Genomic DNA, 19311 nt, shown 5'->3' with positions numbered 1-19311 from the left:
TTTTTTTTTTTTTGTTTTCCTCTGTTTGTTTGGTTTTTTTGTAAGCTCTATTTTTGTATATTTAATTGCTATTTGAAAATTCTAATAATGCGTCTTTTTTGCTAATCACACTCTTCTTAAAGAAAAACCAGGAAAGAAAAAAAAAAAAAAAACAAAAACAACCAAGAGTTTGCATGTGATTTGACTTGAAATGTAAATAAAAGCAGGTTTTGGAAGCGGGGGTGTGTTTGCAGGGGGTCTGTCCCCCCTCCCTTCTTCGCTGTCACCCTGGGGATGTCCCCAGCAGGGGAGGGACCACAGAGGAGCAGGTTTGGGGCTGGGGTCACGTTGTCCATGTCCCATGGGGACAGACTGCAGAGCACCCCAAAACCCCCAGCCAAGAGGGATTGTGCAGGATCCCGGTGAGCTTCCCTGCCTAGGGAGAGGATTTTCCTCTTCCCATCTCAGCGCTGCGGGATCTCCTGGGGTGCAGCTCTAACCCCGCTCTCTGCTCACTTTGTTCCACTCCTCCTCTTCCTCAAGGCTTGACCAGGCGGGTGCCAAAGTCCCCCTGGATTGTGCCCACGGGGGTGGCCGAGCTGGGGTCACCCCGGTGTGAAGTGGGAGACGGGACTCCCACGCGTCCTGTCCCGCTGTCCCCGTCCCTGTCCCCATCCCTCCCTGCGGGGCTGCTGCCCTCTAGTGCCGGACCCACCTGGACACCACCCAAACCACGGAACCCTTGGGATGAGCAGGAACTTTAAATCCCATCTCATTTCACCCCGTCACGGTCAAGAACAGCTCCCACTAGCCCAGGCTGCTCCAAGCCCCGTGCAGCCTGGCCTTGGACTCTTCCAGGGATCCAGGGGCAGCCACAGCTTCTCTGGGAAATCCATCCCAGGGCCTCCCCACCCTCACAGGGCAGAATTCCTTCCCACTATCCCATCTGTCCCTGCCCTCCGGCAGTGGGAAGCCATCCCTCAGCGTTCTGTTCACCTTCTCCAGAAGGATCCCCAGGACTGTGCTGCCCTTCCAGCCATTTTTGGGATGATGAGCTCGCTGGGTGCCTCCCCCTGCTAGGACAAAGTCTGGATCTCCCACAGAGCTACACAGAAGTGATTTTTGGTGCTTCCACCCCACAGCTCCTACTCTGGATTGATGCTGTACCCTCCCCACCAGTCCCATTCGTATCAATGATCCGTAATGAAGGTTTTCATCAAAGCCAAGACTGTTGCAATTTCCCCAGAATAATTAATGCTCTTTAAATTCTTCCCCCCCCTTCTTTAAAATGTTTTGAAATGCAGCTGATTCCCAGAACCTGAAACATGCAGGATTGCCAACAATTATTTTCAAGAAGCTAAAAACCAAGTGGGGTCAACCCAAATTTCCCCAGAACATTCCTGCTCATTCCTATCAACATCCATCCCACTGTGCTGCGGCTCCAAGAATGAGACATAAAGCAAACAAAGGGTTTGAAACATATAAAAAAATAACTAATATTTTATAACAAAGAAAAAAATCAAGAAGTTTACAAAAAAGGAATAGACAATAAACCAGGAACTTTGGTGCTGGGATCAGACTGTGCTGGAGCTGCTCCAAAATCCAGAGAAAAAGGAGTTCCACAGGAGTTCCATGGAGTGAGGAAGTGAAATGTGCAGGATGCTGAGCCCAGGGACTCCAGTGCCTTGGGGCAGGGACTGGGGTGGATCAGGCTCTGGGATTGCTGCTGGGAATTCCCAGAGATTTCCCAGCCCTCCACAGCAGAAGCATGGCAAGGTGGTTTCTGCTCCCAAGGCTGCTGTGCTTAATAAAAGCCAGGCTTTTTCCTGTGGATCTGAAGGATTCCCACACCCTGCCCAGCCCAGGCTATCAGTGACCTGTTACACCAAGGAGCCACACAGGTCCCAGGCACACAGACATTGCAAAAAGCCAAAGTTCCTGTGCCTTCTCCATGAGTTTTGGCCGTGAGGGTGGGTGAAAGGCCAGCCAGGTACATGTGTGTTAAATTTCAGGTGGTACTGCAAGAGCTGAGTCCAGCAACCCTTCAGTCAGCACTTTGGAAATGGAGATGTTTTTAATGGAGAATTTGGGAACTCTTGTGTGATCTCACAAGGAGTGAAGAATAAATGAGAACTTGAATTCAGCTGATCCCAAACAGGGCGCCCAGAGCTGCTGTGGCTGTCCCTGGATCCCTGGCAGTGCCCAAGGCCAGGCTGGACAGGGCTTGGAGCAACCTGGGCCAGTGGGAGATGTCCCTGCCCATGGAATGAGAGGGGCTTTGAGGTCCCCTCCCACCCAAACCATTCCCTGAGCTGTATGATCCTGCTTCCAGCCCTCAGCTGTCCAGTAGCACCTCGTGGAATAAAGACCAGGACACAAATGGAACTTGTGTAAGGCTGCAGGAAAAACAAACATTTTCCTCCCCAGCCAGCACAGATCACCTTCCCCAGGAGCCCTGTGTTCTTTTCCCTGATTTTACTGGGATCAAATCCCTGGCTGTGTCCAGAATCCCAGCTCAGGTCAGCTGAGGTTTAGGGACAAACACAAATCTACCCAGCAAAGCAAACACCCTCTGAATCTGTCGTTTCCTCCCTTTTCAGAGGGAGGTGCCACACAAGGAACCCACCTTGGAGTGCTCAGATCTCAGGATACAGCAACAAGCAGAGCTGGGCAGGATTCATAAGGCAGGGAAGGGCTTGGTTTTCATCAAAGCCAAAACTGTTGCAATTTCCCCAGAATTAATGCTCTTTAAAGTGCTCTGTCCAGCACTTCCAGCCAGGCCCACAAGGGAATCAGAGAAAAATTGGAATTGGAAAAAAATTCCAATTGGAAAAAATTCAAAAAAATTGGAAATTGGTTTCTCTGGGAAGAAACCAGAACTGGAAGGATGTATTGGGGTCAGGGTGATGGTGATTCTGATATCCTGGGATAAACCCTGACACCAGGACCTGATCTGAAGGATCTGACCAGCTTTCCCTGTGCTCCACAGAGCTGCCTGCTGGGAAGCCAGAGCACTTCCAAAGCTGTGTCTCCATGAGCTCCCATCCCCAGGGAAGGTGCAGATACCTCGTTGCTTTTAGAGAGTGTTTATTGAGTGTGCAGGATCCACTCCAACCCCCCATCCCCGGGGTGCAACTTCCACAGGGGCTCCACACTGCAGTATCCTGCTCACAGGCTGTGTGGCAGCATGCACAGGGGAAAGAGGGAGTACAGCATGCATGGAAGGGGGAGAACTCCCCCAGAATGAGTGCGGCCATGAAAAATGTAACATGGAATATTACAGAGATCCAAGTGTGACTGAAGGAAGTGTCTCTTTGGTGGAGTTTGGTAACAGAGAGAAGACAAACAAACAAATATCCTTATTCCACCCTCAACTCTAGATCTGGAGGCTGGAGGCAGACTGACAGCCCTGACACCATCCTAGAGGGTGTTGATGAGGTGCAGGAGGGCTGCAGGCTGCAATGGGACTCACCCTGAGGCACAGACCCGTGCTGTGCTGTGCCTTCCATCCCTGGGACAAGGACATGTGGAACAGGGATAAATAAAGCCTGGCTGGCAGCACAGCTGTGTCCCAGTGTGGGTCTAGTGGGCCATATGGAGTTAGGTACACACACCAGGGCTGTGTTGATGCTCTGCCCCTTTCCCAGACCATTTTCCAGCACACAGAGAACCTCTTACTGTGAACACAGAACTGACCTGGGCACTTGGCACTCCAAGGGATGCCAGTGGAAGGAGCGGAGTGCCCCTGCTCTGCTTTGTCACCGTCATTAAACATGGAGTAAAACTAAAAAAATTCCCCTAAAAAGGGCAATTCCATGGGACTGAAATGCCCCCCAGACCTTCCCATACACCCCCAGGTCCAGCCAGTGTATTCCAATCACATCCTTAGGAACAAACCTGTGCTGTAATCCCAGATGGATTTCAACTCTTCCAGACACCCATCCCCACAGGCCACCAGAGTGGAACAGTCTCAGTGGAGGCTGTGACACGAAACATGGCCTCAGTGACCCCCAAACCAGGGGGAGTGCCCTGAATCCACAGGTCCAACACAGATCCTGCACAGTCAGGCTGAGTCCAGCAGTCCCAGGAGAGCTCCAACTGCACCAAAGTAACCCTGAGGAGCAGATGGGGCAGGCAGTGAAAATCCATGGAATGTTTCCTGACACAGGAACAGCAATGCCCACACAACCAGGGAATGGCTGGGGTTGGAAAGGACCTTGCAGGTATCCAGTGCCACCCCTGCCATGGACAGGGACATCTCCCAGTGTGGCTCCAAGCCCAAATGTCCAACCTGGCCTTGGGCACTTCCAAGGATCCAGGAACAACCACAGTTTCTCTGGGCACCCTGTGCCAGGGCTTGCCCACCCTCACAGGGCAGAATTCCTTCCCAATATCCCACCCATCCCTGCCCTCTGGCAGTGGGAAACCATTCCCCTTGTCCTGTCACTCCAGGCCCTTGTCACATCCCTCTCCAGCTCTATTGGAGCTCTTTTAGGCACTGGAAAGTCTTCCTGGAGCCCTCCCTTCTCCAGGCTATTACACAGTTTAATTTTAACAACATATAAAGGAAAGGGGAAAGATACAACTACAGGGAGGTATGTGATGAAAATTAAAATAAAATAAAACGAAGCTGTGGCTGTAGCAGCAAAGCCCTGAACTCCTCCTGTACTGCATGCACCCAACAGCTCCACATGGCTCTTTCCAGAGCACTCCAAGGATTTGTATTTTGCCATGAGACAAATTTTAAAAAGGAATTTTACCTCATGTTCCAAGAAAAGTGCTTTTAACTGTCCCTTTGACCAGTAGTCCAGGGCATAGGCCAGGAGCCTCATGGAGATGGTGTTGATCCGAAGGAAGTTGCCCACGAACACCACACGGTTGATGTTCTGCAAGTGTTAAGGGAAAAAAAGGAATATTAAGGCTAAATTCTATTTTCTGCTTGCAATGATAAAACCCCCATGTGGGGAAGGATCTGGAGCACCAGGAGCTGGGCAGGGGCTCAGCCTGGAGCAAAGGAGGCTCAGGGGGGACCTTGTGGCTCTGCACAGCTCCTGGCAGGAGGGGACAGCCGGGGGGTCGGGCTGTGCTCCAGGGAACAGGGACAGGAGGAGAGGGAACGGCCTCAGGCTGGGCCAGGGGAGGTGAGATTGGATATTTGGATAAATTTCTTCATTGAAAGGGTTTTCCAGCCCTGGCACAGTTGCCCAGGGTGAGTCCCCATCCCTGGAGGGATTTAGAAGCCCTGTGGATGTGGCACTTGGGGACATGGTCAGTGCTGGCCTTGGCAGTGCTGGGGGAATGGTTGGACTGGATGATCTTAAAGGACTTTACCAAGCCAAATGGCTCTGAAATTCTATAAATTAAGTTCCTGCTGAAAGTGTCTGGCAGAATGTGCAGAACACCACACACAATTCCATCAGAAAGCAGGACCAGGCTGTTTTAAGCCACCCTCAGACGCTCCCAGAAATTCCCAGGCCACACTACAGCTTTTCTAACTCAGGGATTTGGATAGAATAGCTGATTTTCCTACAAAATCCTTATCCTGCCTGGGAACACTGAGCATCAAGTGCCACCTGCTTCCCCTCCTGCAGCTCTGGCCTTTGATCCATCATGAAACAGCTGAGTGACTCTACTGTTAAACTGGGGGGGAAAAAACTGATTAGGAGTCCATAACCAACACAATTTTTAAAGAAAGAAAAAGACCAACCAAGCAGTGATAATTGTGGATTTAAACCAGACCTCCAGGCTTACTTTTCTATCCCAAAATATTTCTGATCCAAGCTCTGAAGCTTTCTTGTTCTCCAACATGAAAACAATTCAGTTCCTCCTCTTTCTGAGGAATCAGATCAAGTTTTACCTGCTCCTGCAATCATATCCTGCTGTGGATTTTCCTTCCCTCCCCACAATGATAAACATTTCCCCTGAACTATTCAGGATCCTCTTTTCATTCAGCTGAGCTCCAGAGCAAGGAATTACCAGATATATTATGAGCAAGGCTGTTCAGGACGTGTCTTGTCTCATTTTGGCTGCAGAGCCAGAGGAGTCAGGAGGATGCTGGATTTCATCAGCCCATCCAGTGGAAGCAGGCTCAGGATGGAGTGCAGAGCATGTCTCTGCTCTTTCATAGCCCTGTACAATGCTGCTTGACATGAATGCAACAAGGCAGCACTGTAAAGAAGCTGAAAGCACAGAGATGCAGCAAAGGCCGTGGCAGTGGTGGGACTTGGCCAAGAAATCCAGAGCAACTCATAAAAACAGCACAGGAGAAGATATCCAGCCTCTACACCCCCCATCCCTCCTTTCCTCCTCTCCCACTGCTTCCCAGAGCTGCTCCCAGAGAGAGGCACATTCCTCAAGCAGGCAGCAGCACACAGCTGATGTTTCAGGCAGGGACCAAGGGAAGAGATTCCCAAAATACCTCGTTAAGGGCACACATCCGTGCTATGGAGCCAATGTTGTTGGTGATGGTGATTAAAGTGGCCCTGGCCAGGTCCTCCTTGCTGACAGATTCCCTCTTCTCCTTGCTCATCATGTTTCCAAAGCTGTAAAGACAGTTTTGGGGTTAAAGGTTCCACCAGAATTCCAGGAGAAAATGAGAACTGCTAATTTAACCAAAGTGATTCATCTTGAAGGACTGATTTCTAACTTCAAAAAGCATTGCTATGCATAACTTAGATCTCTTAGGAATGGTTGCTCTCCTAGGGCACCTAAATCCAGTTTTTCATCCTTGCAGGATCTCCAGAGGAAACAAAACCAGCATGAGAGCCAGGCAGGGCTTTACCTGGATGCCACAGCCCAGCCTGGCAGCCCAAAGCGCTCGTAGTCTCCTCCGTAGATGTCCCTCACCAGTTTGTCCACCTTGGTGCTGTCCCCCTGGGATGCCATCTCCAGGGCCTCCTCAAACGTGGAGCAGCCTGTCAGAAGGCAGCAGAGGCCAAAGAAGGTTCCCCCTCCAAGGCTGCAAGTAAAGCAAAATGAAAATGAAAGCTCAGATTGTTCAGCTCTGCATCCCAGTTCGCTCAGGTCACCCCATTCCTGAGCTCTGTTTTAGGGAAAACCATCTTGGAAAGGCAGCATTTTCCTTAAAGTCTGTTCCTCTCACATGAGGCTGTTAGGAATCCCTCACAGCCTTCTGCACAGGCCATGCTGTGAAATGAAACCTTGATTTTTTTATGTTATACTGACCACTTTCTTCCCAGCATCCAGAGATGTTAATCTTAAAATAAATGTTAGTTTATTTAGGGATAGTTATGTTAGTTATTTAGGGATAACTGGAGTGTCAGGGCAGATATCCAAAAGCTGGGGGAAAACCCTGTCTTGTTCACTTCACAGCACAGAGATGCTACTAATGATGTTTAGTGAGAGTTAAGAATTTGTACTGAGGGAATTTAAAATTATTATCATTATCATTCCTACTAGTGCCTTTCAGGGAATCCAGGAAAGCTTAAAGCCACAGAACTCTATGGCTTTGCCAGGACACAAAAGCCACATCTTCAAGATGGGCAGTAACTGGGGAACTACTGCTATGCCATTATCCCTTCCACCAAAATCTGGCAACTTCTGGAAATCAGGATGGAAATCTCGACTTCTCGGATCAAAGCTTAGAGTTGTTAACAATCCCAAACAACATGACATCAGAAAGGAAATAAATAAAGCCCTTAAATTCCTGCAGCAGAGCAACTGTAAAACCAGCTTTGATGGAGACTGGCTGCAGTAAAGACACCAAACCATGAAATCCACATCCTCTTTTCCAGAATGGATCTTTTCTGGCAGGGAATAACTGCAGTAAGAGCAGGAGCTTGGTCATTCCCCTCACTTTTATTGCAGCTTGTCCCTGAAAATGCCATATACAAAGCAGAAATGTGCTCCAGATCCCAAAATCCAAGTCTCTTTACCTCCCCCAGCACTCACCTGGTGCCTGTTACCCGTTTATAGTTGTCTTTGGAATAGACAGCCAAAATGCTGACCCCTGAGCCAATGTTCACCAGGAGGAGAGGATAGGGATTCTCCAGGTTGAATGGAAGCTTCTGGCACCTCTCAGCATCCGTGGGGTTCTCAAAATAGTAACACTCTGAGTGTCCATTGAAGCCCACGGAGTCGATGTACAGCACTCCTTTAATAAGGCAGTCCAGCTCATCGAGCTTACAGAGCTCAAGGTCACCCATCTGGTGGGAAGGAAAAAAGAGGAATATTGAAGATTAGCCAGGGATTTGAAGTATTTATGCTCAGAGCTGGAAAAATGCATTCACTACCAGCTCAGTCCAGCTCTGTCCATGCTCCCTGTGGAGGCTGAGGGAGAATGGATCACAGGAGAGCACAGGGACTCCAAAGTACAGCAACCCTCAGGTGAGGAACAGGGGAAAACAATCTGGATCCACAGATGGACACTGAAAGAACTTCAGCAACTCCCACAGCCCTGATTTAGGCTCTGATGCTGAGGGACTGGTGTGAAAAACCAGGAAAAATGAGGGGGGACTCACATTGTTTGATCAAAATATCCCACAAAACCCATCCAAAAGAACATCAAAAAAAAAAAGCACAAGGATGCCACTGCCTTGACCACACAAAACTGGATATTAGGAAAAACTTAACACAAATAGTTATGTTGCCTTGGATAGTGGTAGAATCCCCATCCCTGAAGGGATTTAAAGCCATGTGGATGTGGTACTTGGGGACATGGGTCAGTGGTGGCCTTGGCAGCGCTGGATTGGATGATCTTAGAGGGCTTTTCACCCTTAATGATGCTCCAAAAGCCTCTTTAGTTGCATTTTTCCAAGCCCTGACTAAACAAATATTCATCACACATTCTTCACCATGAACAAGGATCCCACTTGGAATGAAGCCACATAATGATGTCCAATCCCAACTATGAACTTCCTGACAGTTACATTTACCACCAAATAAACCTGAACCTCAACCAGCTCATTCACACAGGTGTTAGAAACGAAACCAGGCGAGCAAAGGAAGAAAATAAAGCAGGAGAAAGACAGCAATGAGTTTAAAAACAAACCCAAAAGACTGAGATTAGCACAAGAAGAGATTAAAAATAGAGAGGAAGATGTGTAAGAAAGATCATTAGTGAACAATTTTAGAGTTACATTCAGTGCAGGAAGTGTTTAAATTTGGAGATGCCAACTTGAACTGGAGTTACAGACAGCATCAAAACACAGATTTAGAGAAATCTGAGAGCGTGCAGAGCAAAGTTTCTAGTTTGAAGCTTTCAAAGCAACGTCACTATCAGATCCTAACGGTATAGAAGCCAAAAATGCCTACTGTGCGAAAGTCCTGCTCAAATTTGTACGCTCCACCTCCCGTGGCACATAAGGTAGTGTGGAGGCTCGAGAAGTGCTTTTCGCTTCCCATTTGGATAAAAGCAGGCATGTCATGGGTAGGAAAGCGTATAAAGTGCAGATTGCCTTTACGTCCACACAGGGTAAGGTCCCTGAGCTCAAGGTGCACATCCCGAATGCCTGTGGAGCCATAGGCTACGTTTGAGGTCAGGTATTTGCGGATGCTTTTGAGGTTTTCTACTTCTTCCTCTTCCTCTTCGGCTGTGATGTCCTTGGGTTCAAAATAAACCAGTTTGACCAAGGTGCCTCCGATGTCCAAGCCAAACCAGGGAAAGACTGGAGAGAGAAGACAAAGAGTAAATTGTTGGGGAAAATGAAACAGGAAAGCCTTATAAATATGGTTGCCTGGCAAAAGACTTTGAGATTATAGAAACTATAAACGAGATTGAAATGAAAGCAAGTTTTGAGATATCTTGGTTACTGAACAACTGGAAAATAATGGTATGGCTGGACTGAAGGTAATCCCCTTTTGATGAAACAACACCCTCTGCTTGCATACAGGTCCAAGGGGCAGAGCAGACCCTGCTAGCTTGGCAGAAGGGGTCCAAAGAGGAGTTTTTTAGGGTTTAAAATGTAACACAGTGTGCTAATGTAATGATTCTTATAGGCTGTATGTAAATGCTACAGGATTTGGCTATTGTACTGGATTGGTTAGTGAGAATTAGAATATTCAGCACAGAAGATTTATTGTATTGTAATGGGAACCTCGCTCTCTTACTCTCTTATCCTCTCATCCTCTCTCCCTCATCCTCTTCACCACTGTCTCTCCCCTCTGGGGCTGCTCTGAGCTGTGGCTGGCAGCCCCCAGCAGGGCCCTGCACCCAGGCCCTTTGCAATAACCCACAAGTTCCATGGCCTGGCTGCAGAGATCTCTCATCTCCGTCCATCCCCACCGTCCTACCCCAATGCTCCTACTGTAAATGAGACAGGGCATGGCACAGCCATAGCATGAGCACCTTTCTAGCACCCCTACCCATGGGAGGGGGATGGAACTTGATGGTCTTTAAGGTCCCTTCCCACCCAAACTGTCACAGTCATATTTTCTGGAAAAATCCTTTCACCCAGGATTCTTCTCCTGGGAAGCTGAGAAGGCTCAGAGAAAAAGGAAAACAAATTCTTATCTCATTTGCTTCTCCTGTGTTGTACTCCCATGTGGAATGTGTTTGGAGATTGTTTATCCAACTGGTGATTGTTTCATTGGTTTCATGTGAATTGTTTTGACTTATTGGCCAATCAGGGTCAAGCTGTGTCACGAATTTTCATTATTATCTTTTTAGCCTTCTGTAAGTATCCTTTCTGTATTCTTTAGTATAGTTTAGTTTAGTATTCTTTAATATAATATAGTATCTTAAAATAATAAATTACCCTTCTAACAACATAGAGTCAGATTCAGCATTCCTTCTTCATCTGGGAACCCCACAAATACAATACCAAACCATCCTGTGATTCTATGAAAATAGTTTTCACTGAATTAATTAATTCAGTTCTCTAAGGACCCATGTGGTCTCTCCATTTTCAAGAATGCTGTCTTTGACAAGAGACTCCTCCAACATGAGCACAGCTCCTGTTCAGAGATCCCTCATGTTCGAATATTTGCTGTACAACCACCCAAACACCGACATCCCTCCCCACAGGTCTGACAGCTTCCACAGCCTTGCCAGATCCTGCTGCAGGTTTAATCCCCAGCTATTCCTTTTCCCAAGCTCTGAACCAGAGCCAGAGCCACGGATAACACCAGTGCTTTTACATCAAAGGGATGTACAAACGTTCCCTAATTACAACACAGAGCTGAGGTAGACAAGTAATCTAAGATGCCGCAGGGAGACAAAAACAAATGTCTAATTGGATTATTTTATTAGTCAAATTCCCCCATGGTACAAAATATGCATCAGTGTCAGGCCCAGCAACATTTACAGCTGTGTTAGATAATGAGCTTCTTGGAAAAGATCAAGAGAACCCCTGATCTGATGGAATCTGCGATTAGAGCTGGGAACTGGAACAGATTAATATCACCATTAATGAGCCAAAGGGGAGGCTGGAGCTAACGAGATGCACAGGATCCAGAGCAAAGGGAAAAATGTAGCCACATGTAAGGGCTTATGGGAGCAGGATTCAATCCTTATGGTAGCTTCCAGAAGAAAATAAACCTGAATACTGGAATCATAAATGTTGGAAAAAACCTCCACAATCCCAACCATTCCCCCAGCACTGCCAAGGCCACCACTGATCCAGGTCCCCAGGTGCCACATCCACATGGCTGTTAAATCCCTCCAGGGATGGGGACTCCAACAGTGCCCCAGGCAGCTGTGCCAATGCCTGACCACTCTTCTGGGGTGGAAACTTTCCCAATGTCCACCCTGACCCTCCCCTGGCCCAGCCTGAGGCCGTTCCCTCTCCTCCTGTCCCTGTTCCCTGGAGCACAGCCCGACCCCCCGGCTGTCCCCTCCTGGCAGGAGCTGTGCAGAGCCACAAGGGCCCCCCTGAGCCTCCTTTGCTCCAGGCTGAGCCCCTGCCCAGCTCCCTCAGCCCCTCCTGGGGCTCCAGACCCTTCCCCAGCTCTGCTCCCTTCTCTGGACACGTTCCAGAGTAGATGTTACCAAAGTTCATTTGGAAAACAGCATCTTGGGTTTTAGTAAAATTCCTTATCTGCAAACAGATAAGGGTGGAACATGGAGAAACCCTCATTCCTCTCCCTTTGGAGGAAGAATCCCTCGTGCCAGGCTCTTCAGGGAACAATCTTTGCACAGGCAGCAGCCTGACAAGTTGGAGGACACATTCTCTCCTAGGCAGATTTATCTGGTGGCTGTACAGGCCCTTCCAAAGCTTTCCAGCTCCCAGGAGCTGCTGGCACTGGCAGCTCCCCACAGTATTTTTAATCAACCAAGTTATTTTTATGTATTTCCACAGAGGCCACCCCCAACCATCACCAAAGGAAATCTTGAAAGAAGATGCAAGCTCTATTTTGGGAGATACATCCAAACCCCAATCACTCTCCATTTCAGAGGCATTTACTTCAAACAAGAAGAGACACAAAAATAACTTTTCATGAATGAAAGGGAAAGGAATCTGAATGGCAGCCCAACAGAGGGAGGGAGCAGGAGCAAACCAAGGACTTTTACACAGGCAGATAGTGATAAGACAAAGGGGAAAGGTTCTAAACTAAAAGGAGACATTTATATATGAGGAAGAAATTCTCTCCTGTGAGGGTGGTGAGGCCCTGGCACAGGCTGTCCAGAGAAGCTGCCCCCTGGATCCCTGCAAGTGTTCAAGGCCAGGCTGGACAGGGCTTGGAGCCACCTGGGACAGTGGAAGGTGTTCCTGTGTCCAAGGCAGGGGGACTGGAAGCAGATGGTCTTTAAGGTCCCATCCCACCCAAACCATTCCATAATTCTGTGATTTCTGGAATGTATTTGTCCCTGTCAGAACATGCCATTTGATTTCTGCATTCTGAAGTCCACTGGGTTTGTTTTTAAGCATCCCCATTGCATTTAGAGAACAATCTTCCCCCACACTCCCTCTGCCAGGCTATGCAGGGGTAAAAATGGGGAGAGAGCAGAGGCTGGGGACTCAGAGATGGCCTCAGATGTGCAGCAGGAAAGACAAACATCCAAAACCACCATGCTCTGAAGCCACATGCCTGCAAATGCCACAGGGGCTGCTCCATCAGAGGCTAACAGGCTCCCACTTCCCAGCACTCAGCTGGTAGCACATGCACAGCTTCAGTAAAATAACATATTTGTTTTAAAGTTGCTAGTGAAGCTCACAAACTCCTACACTCAGTGACATAAATCTTCCAGATTTCAGGGCAAACACCAACTGGGTCCATCACTTTAGGCAGCTTTCCTGGTCACAAAAAACAGAGCAGGGAGCTCCTTGGAAATTTCATCCCAAACCCAGTACCATCAAGATCTTAGGTTTTTTAGAATACATAAATTCAGTTTTTATTTGGGCAGAACATTAGGCATGGAGTTAAACCACACCAGTTATCCACTATCTGTCTCACCAGGAACAGGAAAACAGGAATGATGCCAGCAGAGCTGGGAGTAACTGCAGCCAGGCTGGGCTCAGGGGTCACTATCTCCACTCTGCACTGGCCCTAAAAAAGCAAATCCAACCCCCTGAGGTGTCCCTGAGGTGGGACACAACTTCCGAGCAGAGCTGCCTCACACCTCCCTGTGGCACCAGCTGGAAAAGCTCCACACTGAGCAGCTGGTGTTCTCCATCTGCCAGCAGCTCAGCTGTACCTTCCCCAAGTCACCAGGGATAAATTCAAAAAGACACACTATTAAGGTAATTATCTTACCCCAAATGATTGTTAATTATGGAGTCCTCATTATACACATGCCAGCCACAGGTTAAGAATCCAAGGAAGAAGCATGTGAGCTCAAAATTAAGTACTTCTTTCTCAGGCTGTGAAGGATTCCCTATGCAGTAACACCTGTTGGAGAACTCAATCCATTACAGGGACAAAACTTCCCTATAAACCCTTTTTTGTAGTAAAGGGGAATGGCACACAAACAAGAGGAGGAAACTATTCCAAGGACATGAAGAACTGGATTTTTTTTTCCTGAGACTTACAGGAACATGCAGGGCTGCAACAGCTCTTCCATGTCTGAGAACTAGAAAAATCCAAGGGAGGGAGGAGGAAGCTCTCCTGGATCAACGCCATCACCATCTGCCACCAAGATTTCTCCTGAAACACTGATTTATTTTTTTTCCCAGCAGATGAAAGCCATCCAGAGATTTCTCCCTTTTAAGCCTCTGAAGCAATTCTTCCAAGAGATCTGCTGCAGATCTCCAGGAGCAGCAGGAGAATTGCTGGCATCCAGGAGCCCTCTGGGCATCCCCGAGGCTGAATTTGCTCAGTCAGAAGGTTCTGCTGCAATAACCAGACACCAGCAGAGATGCAAACACTGCCTCTCATCACCTCCTCCCTGCTGCCACTTGGAGCTCTGGGTGAGGGAAGAGCCTTGCAGGTCTCCTTTAACAATGGGAAGGATGGCAAATCCCAAGGCTGCCACAGGAAGCACTGTATGGACCTCTGGGCTCTCCTGATGCCCAGCACCTTCTGGGAAGGGTTTAGGTGTTCCTTGGGTGTTTGGGCATTTCCAAGAAAGGCAGGAAATCCTCTGCTCTCGGCTCCAAAGCTCCTGCAATCTGTCTCCTTGCAGAAAGTCTGTTGTTTTTTAGAGGATGAGAGCCATGAAGCCCATTCTCAGTGAGCTGGGCAGAGAAGCTGTGACTGCCTCATTCCTGGAAGTGTCCAAGGCCAGGCTGGAACAACTTGTACTAATGGAAGGTGTCCCTGCCCTTGGCAGAGGGAGGAATGAGATGGTCTTGAAGGTCCCTCCCAACCCAAACCATTGGCCTGACAAAGTTTTGCTTCCCTTGAGCAATTTTAAAAGCAGCTCTCTCCATATATTTTCATATAAACAGTTCTTTGTCTTAAAAACAAACCTTCTTCTCAGGGGCAGATCTATGGATATGCAGCAACAAACAAAAGACTGGTCTGCCAACAAAGTTAAAGGCTCACAGCTCTGACTAAATAATCCCAGAAAAGCTCCAGGATACTTTGTGTGCCCACAGCAAAAGCTGCTACCCTCCCTTCAAATCCCTTTTGCAGTCAGACTGTAAGATCTTCAGGGCAATAAAAAGAAATTGCCTTTATCTGATATGTAAATTACTTCATAAAATTGGTCACTGTGTAAATAAAAAAGCCCTCGACAGACTTATTCTGGAAGCTGCAGAACTGTCAAGATGAAAGAGGTGATATAATTAAAGATCTCCATGGTGGATTTTCATCACAAAACAAGCAGCTCGAGTTGTATTTCAGAGTGATCCTTAACTTCTGAGCCAATTATATCAGGAGCTAAAAAGATTAGGCTGATGATTTAGTTCAGTGTGTGACAGCACCTCTAGGCTTACTCTGAAATATTCAATATTATATTTTAATAGTGTTACACCATGCTGTAAATTTTACAGCTGAGAAAAAAATACAATTCATTAGCATTTAATATAAAGTGACACTAAGTCCACATCTCCTCCTATTCCTAAAAACAGGCTCTGATAGGAATTCATATTTCATACACCATTCCAAAACAGAAAAGGATATTTAAACATCAAAGCTTAAATTTTGTACTACCAAAGAGGTGCCAAACAGCATTTTATTTTTACCTTTTCTTGGATGCTTTGTAAATTGAAAATTTAAAGTCATATGTCCATTATGTATTTGCATGATCCTGACAGAAGATACTAAAATTTCCAAAAAAGGGATCAGTTGAAGAGAAATAATATTTTCTCAGGAAACAAACAAACAAGCTACAGAAGGGAGAAGCACATTTTGTTCACCAGGGAAATAACCTAAATTCACCTCTGTTGAATACCCCAAGATTTCAGGATGAGCAGGGAGGGAGTGGAAGAAGGGGAAAAGGGGGAAAGCTGATGAATTGAAACGCTGATCTCTTTCTCTTATAAAAAAGATTCATTAAAAAAAACATTCCCCTGCTCATTATGACCATCATCAGGTTTCTGCTTGGCACTTCACCCTGCCCACAGCCACAGCTCCCATAAGAACCATGAGGGGAATATCCTCATTACTCATCTGGAGTCTTCCCAGTCCAATTTTTAAGTATGGATTTCAATAGTAGCACTGATAATTCAGTGCCAGAAGGGAATTTTCTTGCATTGTTCCTGAAACTGATAAAGTTTTTGTGCATGACATGTCTGCCTGCACTAATAACCCCGTCAGACTCCCCTTCCCAATGTAACGCTCCAAAGCTTCAACAATCTCCACTTTGTGTTTTCAGGGACACTTCTCAGTCCCCTCTGAGAGCAACAGTGCCCTTGACTTCTCCCTCTTCTGCCAGGGTACAGAGAAAATCCCAGTGTCTGCAGGAAAGCCCCTCGAGTGCACCAGGAATCATTTCACAGAATCATTCAGGCTGGAAAAGACTTCCAAGCTCAATTCCAACTGGTAACACAGCACTGTCATCTTCACCCCTAATCCACATCCCCCCCAAGCACCACTTCCACATGACTTTCAAACAGGGAATTTAAAGCCCACAGTGCATGAAGGCACACAGCTGGCATACTGGGTGCAGAGTTTATTTCAGATCTATCCCAAATCCAATCCTCTTCCCTGCTCTCTGCAGTGAGACAGCCCTGACTGCACATTACAGGCTCAGAGGGCTGAGGAGGAAGGAGGATCATGAGTCTGCCAAAATCCTTTCATTCCTGGGGAAGTGGGGCTCATCTGCCAGGGCATCTGCCAGCACAGCCAGGCAAGACAAGCCTCAAGGTCACCCAGCTCCTTTGCCACATGCCAGCAGCAGACAAGTGGGAGCTAAAGTAGGACATTTTTGATCCCACACCCATTAAATGGTTTCCTTTCATTTTAGCTGTAGTCTTCCTGAAGGTGGGATGGAGCATTTTAACTCTAAAACATGACAGATTGTGACATCAGGCATTGTCCCTGCTAAGAGACTCACCTGCTCCTGCATATTTCTCTTCCACTTGTCACAAGAATAATTTAGGAAAGTCAGACTACATTGTAATCCCAAATCCCACCATGCTGACCTTCCAGACTCAAGCCAAACCCTTTTTTGAAAGCTGCCAGAACACCTGTTTTCCTTTAAGTATCCCATGCCACACTCAGCATCCAACTTTAATTCACATTTTCCAGAGAAGACACAGAAACTGCCCCGAGCAAGGCAGAGAATTATCACCTAATGCAGAGCTCCAGTCCTCCCTCATTTTCATACCAGAGATCTTTCATGTCCCTGCAGCCTTTTAACAAGTCTCTAATTAAGAGCCTCAAGGTCCTCTATTCCCATTTTTCACACTAAGTGCCTTTTTCACCAGCAATCAAAAAAAAAAAGAGAAGAAACACTCTTAAAACTTCCCATAAATATGGTAACAACAGTGTCTCAGCACTGCCAGTCACAGCTGAGATGCAGCAGATCCCTGCTTTCAGCCCAGATTCCTTGCTCACACCTTTTTAACAGCTGTGCAGGTACCAAGGAATTACACGGAGGCTGTTTCATTTTCAGGGAATGGCAATTTCCTTCCAGGAGGAAGGACTCCAGCAGAAGTCAAGAAATAATCTCTTGGTTATTCCTCAAATATGGCTGAAGTCAGGGACAGCCACGGCACCTGCACAGCAGCTCCCGCTGCTCCCAAAATGAAGGCTGCCATCCATTTTGCTGTTTCAGTAGGACATTTACAAACGTGGTTCTAGGGATTTTTTTTCCCCCTTAGAAAGCCTGGTTTGATCTGTGTCCAGCTCCTGCCAAACCTGTCAGGTTCTTCTCTCCCAAAATTTAAATTATTCCCTTTGCTCTCCATTGCTTTGCTTTACAGTTACCAGTCCAGCCCCACAACCTCAAACCCTGGTCCCTCCATCTGTCCTGCTGTGTCGTTTTCCTCACTGTCACCTGAAGGTGCCTTCCCTTCCTTCCCATCCAAGGTCCCCAATCTGGGAACCTCAGCGTCTTCCACAGCCCCATCCCATGTCCTGTCCCACCAGGCAGGTGTCACCTCACCCTAAACCTCCTAGAGCTCTCGGAGTTCAGCTTGTCCCACCCTTCAGCCCAACCTGGTGAGCCCATGTCACTGTCCCACCACACCCCCACCATGCTGTCCCCAAACTAGCCATGCAGAGCCCATGCCACCACCTCGCAGTGCTATTCCCAAGCTGATGATGCTGGACAATTATCACCCCACCGTGTCCCTCCGTGCTGTCCCCTGTCCGGCCACGCTGGACAAGTCACCCTGTGTCCCCATGGTGTTCCAGCCTGGCCATGCAGTGCCCATGCCATCACCCCACAGGGCTATCCCCAGCCTGCCCACCCTGTACAATCCCTCACCCCACCGTGTCCCCGCCGTGCTGTCCCCACGCTGTCCGTGCCGTGTCCATCTCACGGCGCCCCGCGCTGTCCCAGGGTCCCCATCCCTCCCCGGTGTCGCCCCCGGCCCCACCTCCTCTGACCACGCCCCACAGCCCCACCCACAGCGGCACCGCCCACTTGGCTCATTACCATAAGCCCCGCCCCTCCCCATCCTCTGAGCCCCCCCCCCCCCCCCGCTGCCGTTCCCGCTTCCCCGCACTCACGCGGGCGGTTCTTGCGGACCGAGTCCCGCCGCTGCCGGCTCACGGACCCGCCGCGTTCGCGGGGCTGCGGACCCGCCGCACCGTCCGCGCCCGCCGCGCCGCCGCTGCTCCGCCGCCGCAGTTGGGAAGGTCCGGCGTCCGCACTGCCGCCCCGCCGCCGCGGCTTCTTCTCGTCCTCCGCGCCATCGCCACAGCTGCGCGGCGGCTCCATCGGCAGCGCGGCCCGGCCCCATGGGCCGCCCGGCCCCGCTCCGGCCCCGCTCAGCCACCACCGCCGCAGCCACCGCCCCCGGCGCGCCTGCGCCGCACGGCCCCGCGGGGCGGGACACCCCGTGAGGCGGCAGCCAATCCGCGCCCACCGCGGCGCAGAGCGACAGGAGGATTCGCCAATGGTAGACCGGTATTGAGCGGCAGCGGGGAGCTGGGTCCGCCCCCTGCTGTCGGCCGCGTAGAGTGACAAGAGCGGCTACCCAATCGGGAGCGTGCACCCGGGTGAGGCGGGTCGATATGCGGTAGCTCTGGCCTATGGGCTTCCTCTGAAGCGAGATTGACACGGCAACCGCCCAATGATCGAGAGAGCTGTCCGGGTAGGGCGGGAGAAGGCGCGGTGATTGACAGCCTGGTAACTATGGCAACGCGGGGGGCCGAAGAGAAGAACCGCAGTAGGTTCGGCTGGGCTGGGCCGCGCGGAGGGGTTTATTTGAATATGATCTGCATATGCAGATGACGATGCATATAGACGTAGGGCGGTCTGCAACCCACCATGGCGGGCCTGAACAGACCTTAGAAACCGCTTCGTTCCACCCCCTGCCTTGGGCAGGGACACCTTCCTCTATCCCAGGTTTTTCCAAGCCCTGTCCAACCTGGCCTGGA

At 49.0% G+C, this 19311-nt stretch overlaps 1 protein-coding gene across 1 annotated transcript; it reads right to left on the bottom strand.

Annotated features, from left to right (window-relative positions):
• Positions 1-1539: 1539 nt before the first annotated feature.
• Positions 1540-18724, bottom strand: PANK2 (pantothenate kinase 2). The gene is made up of 7 exons (XM_084204178.1): positions 18439-18724; positions 9253-9605; positions 7891-8144; positions 6761-6937; positions 6398-6521; positions 4740-4865; positions 1540-4093 (listed from the first exon to the last, which is right to left on the bottom strand). The coding sequence occupies exons 1-7, from the start codon at positions 18647-18649 to the stop codon at positions 4043-4045; spliced, it is 1296 nt and encodes a 431-aa protein (XP_084060304.1). The 5' UTR covers positions 18650-18724; the 3' UTR covers positions 1540-4042.
• Positions 18725-19311: the final 587 nt, after the last annotated feature.

The sequence above is a fragment of the Fringilla coelebs genome (genome assembly GCF_963513975.1).
Source record: "Fringilla coelebs genome assembly, chromosome: 4".
NCBI classification, from domain to species: Eukaryota; Metazoa; Chordata; class Aves; order Passeriformes; family Fringillidae; genus Fringilla; species Fringilla coelebs.
Note: the sequence above shows the minus strand (reverse complement) of the source record. Positions and strands in the feature narration are given on the sequence as shown.